The sequence below is a fragment of the Rhipicephalus sanguineus genome, chromosome 6, assembly GCF_013339695.2.
Source record: "Rhipicephalus sanguineus isolate Rsan-2018 chromosome 6, BIME_Rsan_1.4, whole genome shotgun sequence".
Classification (NCBI taxonomy): domain Eukaryota; kingdom Metazoa; phylum Arthropoda; class Arachnida; order Ixodida; family Ixodidae; genus Rhipicephalus; species Rhipicephalus sanguineus.
In genome coordinates this window covers 72,056,619-72,070,011 of record NC_051181.1, presented here as the reverse complement: position 1 = coordinate 72,070,011, position 13,393 = coordinate 72,056,619, and the positions used below count along the sequence as shown (strand labels likewise).

General features: G+C 46.1%; 1 protein-coding gene across 1 annotated transcript in view; it reads left to right on the top strand.

Moving 5' to 3' along the window:
- LOC119397332 (solute carrier family 22 member 13-like) overlaps positions 1-10,346 on the top strand; it is a 32,358-nt gene extending 22,012 nt beyond the window's left edge. Inside the window, exons 7-8 of the mRNA XM_049416533.1 lie at positions 6,540-6,661; positions 10,173-10,346. Of these exons, the coding sequence (XP_049272490.1) occupies positions 6,540-6,661; positions 10,173-10,218 (168 nt within the window). The 3' untranslated portion in view covers positions 10,219-10,346. The remainder of the gene's footprint in view (positions 1-6,539; positions 6,662-10,172) is intronic.
- Positions 10,347-13,393: the final 3,047 nt, after the last annotated feature.

Here is a 13,393-nt window from a genome sequence, read left to right as displayed (position 1 = left end):
GGGGAATGCAAAAATCATATCTCTCAAGTGACTTATTGTTTGAAACAAATACGGTGAACATGAAGCATTTAAAATTGTATCACATCTGTTTCTCATTCGCTAAAATGGAACGAAAATGGGCCTTTTCCATGTCTGAAGAGCACCTCCAGTGGCGATCGCCAAAATTGAAGCTGGGGGCCCTTGGCCTCCGAAATCGTCCGTAACGTGCCGGTAGACTACGGAGTCCTGCGAACAGGCATCTCGAGCCCAGACCCAGATGCATGCCATAGTGACGTTCGGCGCTGCCGTTAGTGAGCATGCGTAGATAAGTTTTTTTCGTCTACCTACTTTTTCACAGCAGTAAGTCATTTCAGGAAATATTGGGCAAACGTCATCGCTATTCTAAATTCCAATTACTTGCCTTTTGCAGGTGTGCGCTAATAGTCCTAACGAGAAATTTCTTTAATAAAAAAAATGTATGGCTGAGCTATGCGCTCTCACTCGAAGCAGAGACAGCAAGCCTGAGCAACTAGGCAGTGTACCTAATAGGTAGGCGCAGTTCTCTTAAAGGGGCCCTGCAACACCTTTCTTAGTTATATTGGAATAGTCTCATTATTGACGTATGACTCTTCACGAGTCATATGCCGCAAAAATTTTTCTCATCCGTCAATTCTAAGTGGTGTTACCAAATTACAGAGGTCACGTTCCGCAGCTCTCTCCCTTAACTCAACGCAGCGAGCGCGCGGAAAGCTGCGCGCGGCGTGAAGGGAGGAAGGGAGGGCGGAGGTGCGAGGAGGCGACGTCAGCGCCGGCGTCATTTTTTTCATTTTTTTCTCTCTGGCGTCTCGGCGCAACCACGACAACCACGTGGTCTGTGGCGCCACATCCGGTCGGCTCGCGCGGTCGTCGTCGAGCGGCGCGGAGCCCATGGCACCGTGCATCGCGCGTGCTTGAAAACTGCGAGTCGGTTTCGTAATGTTGGGTGTGCACCTCGAACTGCCGTAGTGTTTTCATCGCTCTGCCAACCATGGACGCAAACTTGCGTGCGCGTTTGGAACGAATGACAGCTGAGACGGGTTTCGACTCACACTCCGATACACCGCCTCTTCGCACTGCTCGCGCTTGAATCGTATTCAACACGGCAAAGCTGCGTGCACCCTTCTCCCAGTGGCGGTACTTCGATGCTGTTTGCTCTTCGAATGCGGGCGCACAGCGAGTGCGGGCTGACAACAAAGAACTACAGACTAGAAGAAAGGATCGTGGGTCATCGGGCCGGCGCGGACCCATCCCTCGGCTGTCTGCAGCTACCGTGAAAATGCGAATCTGCTTGGTTGCTGTGTCGCGGTTTCTCGGGAACCTGAGACTACGGGGAGGATACGCCGAGGTACGGCTCGACAACATACTGAACAGACAGCGAACGGGACTCTCGCCATACAGCGAACACAGGTATCCTAAACTAGCCGGCGCCAGCACTGTTATCGGAGAAATGCTGCACCGCTGCCTCGGTCGGTCGTGAGAACGTGTCGACGATGCAGTTTCCAGCTGACGAGGCAACACTCGAACAGCTGCCACTCTCAACGGCAATCAGCGACGGTCAAAAGCACAGAAATATTTGCGATTTCGGCACTGCACATGGTGAAGAAAACGCAACCACGCAACTACGAGCAGACGAGCTGTCGGTGAAACCGGAAGTGCTAATATTAATGTTTGTTCGGTGTTTTAACGGTATAACACAATATAAACATACATATTATCTACTTATTGAACTCAAAATTAACAACTAAGGTAATAATGAGGGTGTTATCGTGATTAAAACATCAGCCAATGGTGGAACTGCCGACAATCGCGTCATATATTGCGGACTAATACATCATTTGTCGAGAGAAGAGGGAGCGATTTTCAGCTGACTTTAAGAATTTATTGTAAATTCCAGGCCGCTCGCTTCGCTATAATATTTGGCTCGCGTGTTCTCGGGAGCCTCGACTACCGATTGGCAGCGCTTTTTGACCCTGCTCAAAAAGTGTTGCAGGGCCCCTTTAAAGCTGTATATTTTCTTGGATGAGGCGTATAGACCGAAGAGCAAATTATATGCAGCCGCCTAATGTTTAACTATATGGGAGACCAGCGCTGGATAGGTGGCACGCCGCAAAAGAGCGCCTGGCGGGGAGTCGCGACATAACTCAGCCGCTAGCACGGCCTCCGCGCCGCCGGCTAATCTCGGAGGCCATGCCGCTCGCGCTCAGACGACCGGCCGCACTGTTAGCGGTGAGCGCACGCGCGTGCGCCGTTCCCGCGCTTCATTTTGGCGCGAACAGCTCGCGCCAGTAATACTGCTCTATGGTTTAGAAAAAAAACTTTGTGTGAAGGCCACTTTCTCAGGAAAGCACTGGAAGACGGAGAGAATCCCTGCGAAGCAGACTATGTTTGTGCATACGGCGTCGAAGAGATATGCTGTGTCGTGGTGGCGACTCCGTCGTCACCATTTTCTGTTTGCGTCCAGGGATTTGTGTCAAGCTAGTGCAGGCTCACAAGCCTCCATTGATAAGTACGTGCTGCGTCGATACCAGCTGCCCACTACTGCAGTAAAAAAAAAAAAAGGTAAGAGGAAAGGGGTAGCTGCGTCAACGTTTTTCTGCCGTGGTTTGTATGCCCAGCCCGTGGTATGTATGCACGCGGACGTCGATCAAGCAAACCACCGTGCTAGCATAGCATGTATGGTGTCGCGCTGTTATGCTCGAGGGCGCGGGATAGATTCCCGGCCACGGTGGCCGCATTTCTATGGGGTTCAAATACAAAGCGAACCCGCGTACTGAGATTTATGTGCAGATTAAAGGACCCCAAGCTGTCAGAAATAATCCTGATTCCCACACTACGGCGTGCCTCATAATCATACCCTGTTTGGCACGTAAAATGCCAGCAATTGTCGATGTTGATCAAACACGTTCATTCTAGCAGACACAGGCAAGCGAAAAAACTAACACAGTTCGTTAGGCGAAATAAACGGCGAGTAAAAATCCAAGATGTTTGACCCTTTTCTAGCGAGGCATAAATTGCGATGTCACTTCGCCGCGGCAGCCAATGCATAAAAACGCTTTACCGCATCGGCTGACTCCAGAAAGTTAAGCTTCTAGTAGTCCGCTGCTTTGTTCGTAACAAAAACTCTGTCTGTATCACAACTGAAGTTCAACAGAGGCATCAATCGCGTGCGTATTTCTCATAAAAGTTCAGCGGCTTCGGCGAACGTGCCCCCGTACGCATCTCGTAGTCAGACAGCTTTCCTTCTGCGTAACTGTTTGCAAATAATGTAGACTACCTGCCTATCGTATCATGTTCACTGTAAGCGGTGGCATCAGGAGCTTGGTGGTGGTCAGATGAAAAGATTGTTGCCGCATGCTGCATAATATGTTTTAATTACGACAAAACACCGATTAAATTCTGCTCGTTGGCCCCGGTTTGAACTGGTGGCCCTCACTATCGAATAAATCTAGCAGACGCTTGCGCAATTCGGTTTAGAAACCAGCCTGACGCCACTAGACAGGAGAGCAAGAGCAGAACATACTGTGCTCGCCTGACTGCCAGGATGCAACGCCGCATCCGTTCCTATTCATATGTTTTAGAAGGAAAAACATAGAAGGATACGTCCTCCCTCATTTCTACGTATTGTGGCTCTTGAATGCGCAACAGCACCGCCAGCATCCTTTAGTTTTGTTTCGGCGATACACCATATGACGGAACCAAGTTGCAAACAAGGCGAGGGTAAGCGCATGCCCAGAAAGCTAGCTGAGCTGGGCCCATCGTATGCTTGGAGGTTCCTTCTTATGGACGTAACCCCCATATCAGCGCATTTCAGACGGACCACGTCATTTTTCTTATCTCGTGAGTGGGTGCGTGTGGCGTATCTCAAAATGTTATTTCCTCGATTTTTTTTTCTTTTTTGCTGCAACGTTCATCTTCGGAAAATAAAATACGAGCAAGTCTATTCACTATTCACGATGTCTGTTCGCCGGAAGTTTGCTAATATGGGGTGACGTCCTTAAAGGGACCCTGAAGCGTTTTTCTTTATGTTTTGTCAGCGTTTAGGCTAGAGCATCATCAAATCATTCGCACCACAAATTAAGCGACGCACCGTGTACCAAGGGCGCCACAGACAATCCGCCTCTTTCATTATCGCGTGCTGCCCTCTGCCGTTTTGGTAAGGGTTTGGTAGGGGCCGGGACAACCGGTATTGCCAGAAGCGAAGCCTCGGAGATGGGGAGGCGTTTCGCACTTTTCCGCCAGGGGAGAGCGAATGTGCAAGGGTGTCGTGAAAATGGCGGATTATATCTGTACCCTCCTTGTCACCACTGCCTTGCCTCCTCAACTCAGGGGACACGCCGGAATCGCTGGCGATCGCAGCGCTCTCATGAGCGCACTTGATGTTTTGAGCGTCGCCCAGTCATGGCCTCCGATATTGCGCCCCGACAAGTTGCGCGCAATCTAGGAGGCCCAGTGTGCCCGGCAGCACTCCGTCTGGCAACAAAGACGAAGCTGGCGGAGTGGTTGATATCTGCTCCGACAGGTGCCGTCACACTACCAGCTGAACTTATTTTTCCTTCTAAAAAGACAGGGCGTGCAAACACGGACACAAGAAAGAAGTCAGGACACCACAAACGCCGACTAGCAACTGAAGAGACGCACAACGGCTGAAAATAAAGAAGGCACGAAAACTTATCTGCGCATGCCCATGCAACAGGCGAACCTATCAATCCGGCACGCGTGGCGGTCTACGTAGAAGATAAATCTGCGCATGCTCATGCAACAGGCGAACCTATCAATCCGGCACGCGTGGCGGTCTGCGTGGAAGATAACTGCCTTAACAGTTATCTTCCACGTAGACCGCCACGTGTGCCGGATTGATAGGTTCGCCTGTTGCATGGGCATGCGAAGATAAGTTTTCGTGCCTTCTTTCTTTTCAGCCGAAGGCAGTTATCTTCCACGGAGACCGCCACGCGTGCCGGATTGATAGGTTCGCCTGTTGCATGGGCATGCGCAGATAAGTTTTCGTGCCTTCTTTCTTTTCAGCCGTTGTGCGTCTCTTCAATTGTTAGTCGGCGTTTGTGGTGTCCCGACTTCTTTCTTGTGTCCGTGTTTGCACGCCCTGTCTTTTTAGAATGAATACTTACCAACTAGCTCAGCTCTCTGTTATTCTGAACTTATTTTATTCTCCTGTACGGCGAAAACTTGCAAAAGCATGCGGACAAACAAAAAGAATTCAAGAACGATCACCGATAAGCGTGAACTCGGCAATGTGGTTGTGTATTCAGGGGTGAAGTTACAGCCGCAGACACGTGGATCGTGCCGCGGACCAGATAGCGAGAGCGCGACGCTCATTGAAGCGACGAGCAGAAGGGATTTCGCTTGCCAGATGCCCCACAAGCATTACACGATGGCGCAGCTTTACACGTCATCGATTGCTAGATATGTGGTTCACAACACGGCTAGGGCAATTCATTGTGTCCAAGAAAAGAAACCTCGAGATGAACACTGTCGCTCAGCTCACGTCAACACGGAGCACGTTGTAACACAGGCAGACGACGCTCGCTGCCCACAGGGAGGTTCAGTGACGTGGAATAGGCATATCGAATCAGATCGGTCGCTGGTTGATACGTGTATTGGAAAAATTCTACGTGTAAAAGGCGCGAGAAGCTGAAAACTCTTTCGGCTGAGCCGCTGCGATCACCAGTAATTCCCTTCTTTAAAGCCTTGTAAAAAATTACACAGTTGACGCAGATAGCTTAAATCGATCTTCATATGATTCTTAGGCTTTACCGGCTCAATGCGTTTATACAAAATTGCCAAAACCATTGCACGGTCCCTTTAAGAAGGAATAGCGTAGGAGACGACGGGCCCCGCTGAGCGAGCTTTGTGATCTTGCGCTTAAACTCGCCCTGTTTGCAACTCGGCTCCGTCGTGCGGCGCTGACGCATAGAAAAGACGCCGCTCACGCACGATAGTTAAACATATCGGCGGCTGTACTCGTGCACGCCTGTATTAAGACGTAGTAACTGTTTAATGCAGCTGGAATTGATAATGCAAGCCGAACAAAACTTCATCGTGTGAGAGGAGGATATAGGTTTGGAGTGATCATTTTATAGCCTTCGTCTTTTCACTGGTTGTGTATTGTCAGAACGGCAGCTGCTGACGGCTAGCCTCCATATGGACATGTTGCCTCTAGTGACATTTCACTCTCGACCACTATGTTGATTACCGACTAGATACTTGATCCTTTCCGAGTTTTTAGTTCTGGAAGAAAAAGAATGCTAACCTTAACGAGGCACAAGTAATCCACGCCAGTGTTTTATATCTCTAAACGTTGACCACTTTATTATGTGGCCCTCAGGCAGTCTAAATTTCCGGAGCCCTTCACTAAGGCGTCTCTCATAATCATATCATGGTCTTGTGGCGTCAAACCCCAACAATTATTATGACCTTATTATGTTGCCCGCCTTGAACTTGTCTTGCGAATCTAATTACAAAATTATTATCTACGGTTCCCGTACTTTAATTATGATCTACTGCAGGCCCTCCTCATAGGTCCATATTGGCCTCTCTTCATCATTGGACTCACAAGTTTGACTTGTGGCGTTATGCTGATGGCACTACCGGAGACAAAGTTCGAAGGAATGATGGCTGCCAAAGAGTGGTGAGTAGCAGTACGAAGCTGTTGTATCCAGATAATGTGTATTACCCTGTGCAATGACGATAACATTAATTGTCCAAGGATGACTAATGGCCAATATAATAAAATTGTGACCGGCTTCTTGCTAGCTAATGAGATGCTAAAGGACAGCTAAAAATAGTAGCCTGTAACATTTCCTCACCTTACTAAAGGGCAGCCTTTTTACTGAGTCCTATATAGTATGCTTAAAGCGTGATAAAGTAAACCCATATTTATTTTTTACATTTTGGTCCCATGCTAATGCAACAATACTAACTCTCGTGTGTATATTGTAAAGCATTTTCTACCTTTGTTGCCTTATGGAACAAGATTTTTAGTAATTCGATTAAGCTTCAATATTACCGTACTTCAATATTACTTTACTGAGCAGGATGCAGCCAGCAAGTGCGTACTTATTTTTGGCTTATCATTCCTACGCGAGTCTGTGCTACAAAGCGTTCAAGTTTTTATATCACACTATTTTTGGGAGCTTTAAATACGACCATAAAATATACCCTATTTATGTACATATTTGGCTGATTTCAAGTTGCAGATGCATAGCACTCAAAACGAGAGTGACAGTCGTGGAATCCGAAAGCAGCAAACATTACATAGAAGCCAGCATCTGCTGCGTATTTTATTTCATCGTAAGCGAGAAGAGTACAGCGTCTAGAAAATGTTCTCTAGAGGCGAATTCTAAAAAAACACCGCAGCTCTCGAGTCTTTCCAATTCTTTCCTCCTGATAGACGTGGAAGATCAGAGCGTTGTTGTAGATTCAGTGAAGTAGCGCGCTCTTTCATTGAAAGGACAAAAGGGTCACCGTATAATCATGAGCCAAAGCACTGCTGTAACAGCAGTAAGTAGTACTGCCTTTTATAATGTAATATACGGATATTAGCTGATACATAGCAACCTGACTGTGAGCCTCGACATATATCTGACGTTCTTTTTTTCAAGACGAGCCAAATGCAGAAACCGAAACTCTGCTAAATTTCCCGTGAGTGTAAAGTACGCCTAAGTATCGTTAACTTTTAAAACAGTAGGAATCGAAATTAGGGCAATTCTTGACTGTAACGGGAACTCAAAATGCAGTTTTTAATCAAAAATGAGCCAAATTCTGCATTTCTTTCAATCGAACTGAGCCACATTCATTAAACCAGCGCTGCGTCAACAATCGTGACCGAAACAACCAACATGGTTTAATCCAATCCGTTCCATTTGTGTCCTCGTTGCTTCGCTATCGTGTTTACGTTCGGCACGTTTAGTTTATCCAGGGCGAGTTGGCACTTACTGAAGGACATGATGTTGTAGAGAAAAACTCGAATATAAAAACTAAGAGACCGAATTTACTAGTTATTTTTGCCTCTTAGTGTTTCTTTTCGAGTTTAGCGCTACAGTATCATGTCCTTCTTTCGCTCCAAGGTGGTATATTTGAATTCAAATATATATGAAATGAAGATATTGGGCACCGATCTATTCCTTGAAGAAGTGATACGAAACGGCACGGCGTATAACGGGCTCAGAAGAAGAAGAAGAGCTGGAGCACGTTTCAAGACCTTCAATAGATGCCAAGAACAAGACAACGATGCTGACAGTCCAGAATAGTGCGCCTTTTGCCACGAAGGACTACTCGCTCTTCAAGTCTAGTCATCGCCATTACGCCCATGCGACGAAGGACGGCACCTAGGAAACCCAAGGATGCATGATGTTAATTTTATTGCAGAATATTTCTATACCGAACATTCGAATAGTTTTAGACTTTTTTTACGAGCTAATTGAAGCCCAAATGAAATCTTCCAATCTGTAAGAGCCAAATACAAACTTTATTCCTAAATAGCGACGATAGCGGGCTGTATAGATTTTAGCCGCAATATAGATTTGAAGTATTTAGGGGACAGGAACACACTGGCAAGAAATTGTTGGAGCAGGCCCGACCGTATTAGCAGTAGCAAAAAAGTGCCTTTTTTCAGTTTCAGTTAAAGTGCATTTGGCTCTTTCAGAAAAAAAAAAAACGCCACGTATGCATTGGTATTTTGACTGAAACGATTTCATGAAACGAGGGTGTCGTTGACTTTTGACAGCGAATCATTTCGCCTTCTTTACGTCGGCTACATCCCACCGCAGGCTATGGCACCTACTCCGTTGTAGGAACTTATGAAAGGTTCTTTACGTATACTACTTCTTACGCCCGCGTGCTGCGTGATTTCGAGTCGCTGTCCACTCCAGGGGACACCACACGTATATAAAGACGAGTGACATATGCTTATGTTTCTTAGGCTTAACGAGACGCCTTCCTGCGCCCTGCAGATTATCATCCACGCTTGTAGGGCATAGGTTACCTTCTTTTTCCATACCTTACAGTTTGCGTAGTATTTCATTAAAGGGGTGGCGCCATCAAATTTCGAGGCTATAACAAGCCTGTTGTGGGTTTCCTCTGTATGCAAGGACAGGCCAAACGAAGGGTCGGACACAGCAAATGTTTATAATATATTTCAATTCACTTCTAAAGCGTACATAAATGCCCATTCTCCCGATCGAGACCAATCGCTAGCGCGCCAACACCGACGTAGCTCTATAGGAGGGGCAACGAAAGTTGTAGTGACGTCCCTCCAGATCTCCTGTAGTGACGTGAATGACCACCGGACCTCCACCACCTTTGCAACGTACGTACCGGCCACGGAGGAAGTGAAGTACCGGCAAAGCATCGGTTGCTGCATCACACGCCGAGTTTCGATCGCTTCCTGGCTATGTGCGTCACAGCCTTGTGTGGTCACGTGACCAAGCCCCCTACACTGCTGCGTCACTGCCCAACCTCGGCGCCCAGAAACTGAAACCGAAAGTTGTCCACATAAAACAGCGATATCAATTATTTAGCGAGAATACATGAATCTTGGTGCGTGTATCATGCTTCCTGGAGCTGTAGGAAACGCTTACAGCAAAGAACGCGCAAACCACAAATTTGGTGGCACCACCCCTTTAATTAAGCTCTATTTGGCAAGCGATTACATGCACCTCAATGCAATAGTTGATATAGTTAAGGAGTGCAAATATTTATTCTCACTGTGAACTTCTGAATGGCGTCATTCACAACAATATTATAGCGAAGCTTCCGCTAATATTAGGCATTATGAAATTTTCACCTATACTGAGGCAATACCACAATAACGCACTAGTCTTTTTGTTTGACTTGCGTCTGAAGATGACAGTTGTTGATTTTGAGCGTTTGGTATGTCCATTAAATTAGCCAATATGTAAGCTAGAAAATCATGAGCAGAAATTGCTGAACATGTATAGTTTAAAAGCGTGATCTCCCGTCACTTGTAACGAATTTGATAACGTCGACCCGCATTGCCACGAGTAATCGGCTCATCAAGTTGTACTTCTCTATAAAAAAAATCAAGCATTATTTCGTGCTTAAATGAACCGTCGTAGGCTTCTGTAAAGAGCTCATCGTAAGTACCAAAAATGTTCGAGCCATTCTTAAAATGTTCGCAGGGACGAGGACGACCAAGGTGCTTTCCGTGCAGCTGCGAATGAATAGGTCAGCCACGTGATCGACAGGAGCCTCGGTGAAACACCACGCCTACTTTCGCCATATGATGTCAGTAATATTGTTGATGTGCACCTTGTTGCGCAGGTTGCGCATGCGTTAGAAGTCTGGAATAAATGCATTTTTGAAGTATGTCTCATGGTATTATTCACGCACCGACGAATGCGGTAGTGATGGAAGAACACGTAAGAATGGAAGACATGGTGCTGGTGGTGCTGCTTAGCTACTTATGTTGAGAGGACTTAAAAGGGAGAAGTTAAAAGATATAAGCTAAATAAGAAAGATTCAGTCAGTGTGCACTTGTCGGCGCCGGTACAATTTGTACCAATGGCACCTGTACTTGCACTGGTCCGCTGCTCTAACGCGACGACACCACCGGTGCCACCGCGCTGTGGTACCGTGTCACCATGAAGACGGTGCCACCATATGGATTCTACCGTGTTGTTAGACTGCACAGTCATCGGCATCAGCGCACGTATGTGGTTAGACCATCTTTGTAGGCAGATCGCAATAAAATATCGGTTAGTTCACTAATGTACACGTATTTAGAAATATGCTTCGACCATACAGCATTGCAACTTGCCGACCAAACATGATTTTGAATTCTGTGAACAGGCCTATAAAACGAACACAGGAGGGTATATTGTGTTTCGTGTTCAAAAGTATATGGAAAATAGAAAAGCTGAAGAACACAAAAACTCAAATCAGCGTTATAGTGCATTACGTGTGTGTGTGTGTGTGTGTGTGTGTGTGTGTGTGTGTGTGTGTGTGCGCGCGCGTGTGTGTGTGTGTGTGTGTGTGTGTGCGCGCGTGTGTGTGTGTGTGTGTGTGTGCGTGTGTGTGTGTGTGTGTGTGTGTGTGTGTGTGTGTGTGTGTGTGTGTGTGTGTGTGTGTGTGTGCGTGTGCGTGCGTGCGTGCGTGCGTGCGTGCGTGCGCGCTTTATAGTAGCAGCGCACAAAATAGTGCGAACACGTGTAGAAAATAATGCCAGAGCATATCACGTCCTCCTATATTTTTGTTCATATTTGCTTGTGAGCTGCTGCTATGCACTTGTTACAACTCGCTTGTTTTGGCGCTCTGTAGCAAGAAAACCTCATTAATATCATGCTGTCCATCGCCATGTATGTAGATGCACTTCATTAGAAAGTTACGAATGAAGAGGCGACACAAGGAGCAAGCAAATATACATATATATAGGAGTACATACATTCGAGTATCAGTATATTTCCAATTACTCAGAAAATAGCAATCTTCACCCCTCATTAGTATGGCACTCGTTTTTGTGTTATCCGATATTTGTAGTGACGATGCAGGTATATGGTGATTTGAAATGATTTCTGTGAGGTCAACCCCTTTATACTAAGACTTATACAAATGATAGGCCCATATCAGCGCTTCCTTTCCTCGTGAAAATTTTGGAAAAGGTGATCAAAATCGGGGGAAGGATTTCAGTAAGGTTAACGCACTCTCTTAACATATGTTTTTAGCGCCGATCTTCCCCCTGCTGCAGCAATTACGTGTCTCACTGACCATATTAAACCATTTATTGATAATGACAGGATCGCTGTGTATCTCGTTTCTCTTTCAAAAGCAGTTGACACCATTGGCCATTTATTGTTTTGTAAATTAGAGTACTGTGACATATAACTGGTTCTGCATTGATGCTATTTAACAGATTCCTGCTTAACATGTTTCATGCCGTTTCTGTTATTAAATATGCACCTTGCCCTACTCCTATGAATAGAATCCTCCCAATGAGTTCTATTTCTGTCTCCTATTATATTCGATATGTGTGAACTGCCTGGCACTTTTCTTTTAAGAAACTGACATCCGATCTGTATGGATCCAGTTTTTAACAGTGCTCGCAACGGAATGCTTCCGCTCGGGAGAGGTTACATCTGCGGCGGTTGATTCCAAAAGTGTGCGGATATTTTGTGAGCAGAATTTTTTATCTGATAAGCTACTAAAGAGAAGTAAGAGTGCCTCCTCCAGCAACGCTGAGAACCGACAGCGACGCCGATAACCATCCTCGCAAGCTGTTCATTCCGCTCAACGTTCTGCTTTCATTGTATATATAGTGAGTGCAACCGTGGTTAGCCGCCTTCATTTTGACAGTTTCAGCTATTTTTGGTAATAAAAAATAGCCAGAACTTATTTTCAGAACGCTCGTCATCGCGCGACGCCCCTTTGCCGCCTCGCGAGCTACACTCCTGGTACTTCTCCAACTCTTCGACAGGGGCCACTAGTCCCTCAGCCAACACCTTTCATGCTGCAGTGCCCTTCATGCCCATAGGATGACACGACAAGCGAAGGCGGCGCCACTTCTGTGTTCACTACAAACGAAGTTACAATGGATTATAACCGAAAAAAAAGGCTTCCACATTCCAATACTAATAAAAAGACAATTAACCGTGTTGGTGAGTAGGTCACGTGGTCGATATCTTTTGCATCCTCGTGAAGAAATAAAAATATAAATACACGTCAGAAGAGAAAAACAGGGTTCATTTTACCCAATGTGATAGACAATCTTTCCATTAATGGGGTTATATTAATTCGTGTTGTGCGGAGTTGTCTGTCCATTTAAGTATTCTTAAGGGAAATTGGTAAGTTCATTTCGCACTTACTTCACGCATTATCATATCTCATCACCATGATTCTGCGCCTCTCGTATGTTGTGTTCAAGTTGATTCGACCTCGCCCCAAAGGGGCGCAATTGTAATAGTTTAGCAATTAATGCATATGAAACTACGCTCATACACTTGTAACACAACAAAAAACTGCTAACTATTAACGCGATAGCGTTAAAGAGCTCGTATCGCAGAAATTCCGCCGTCGGCGTCGGCACCGTTGGTTGTGAGCGAAAAATCATCATCTTGTCCGTGACCGAAAAATCGAAAAAGCTGCAAATAAAATAAATAATAAAAATGTTCGGTCCAAGTGAGGATCGAACCCAGGCCGTCTGCGTGGCAAGCAGGTGTTCTACCACACAGCCACGCCTCTGCTTGGAGCTGCACTGAAAGTAACTTTCATGCTTCCCGAAAATACGCGTCCTGTATACAGGTGTCACAGTACGATATTCAATATCGCAGTAATATTGCGTGGTACAAGCGTACATTGTCATCGGGCGTCACACCATGTCATTATCATAACGACTTTGTGGTTTAAA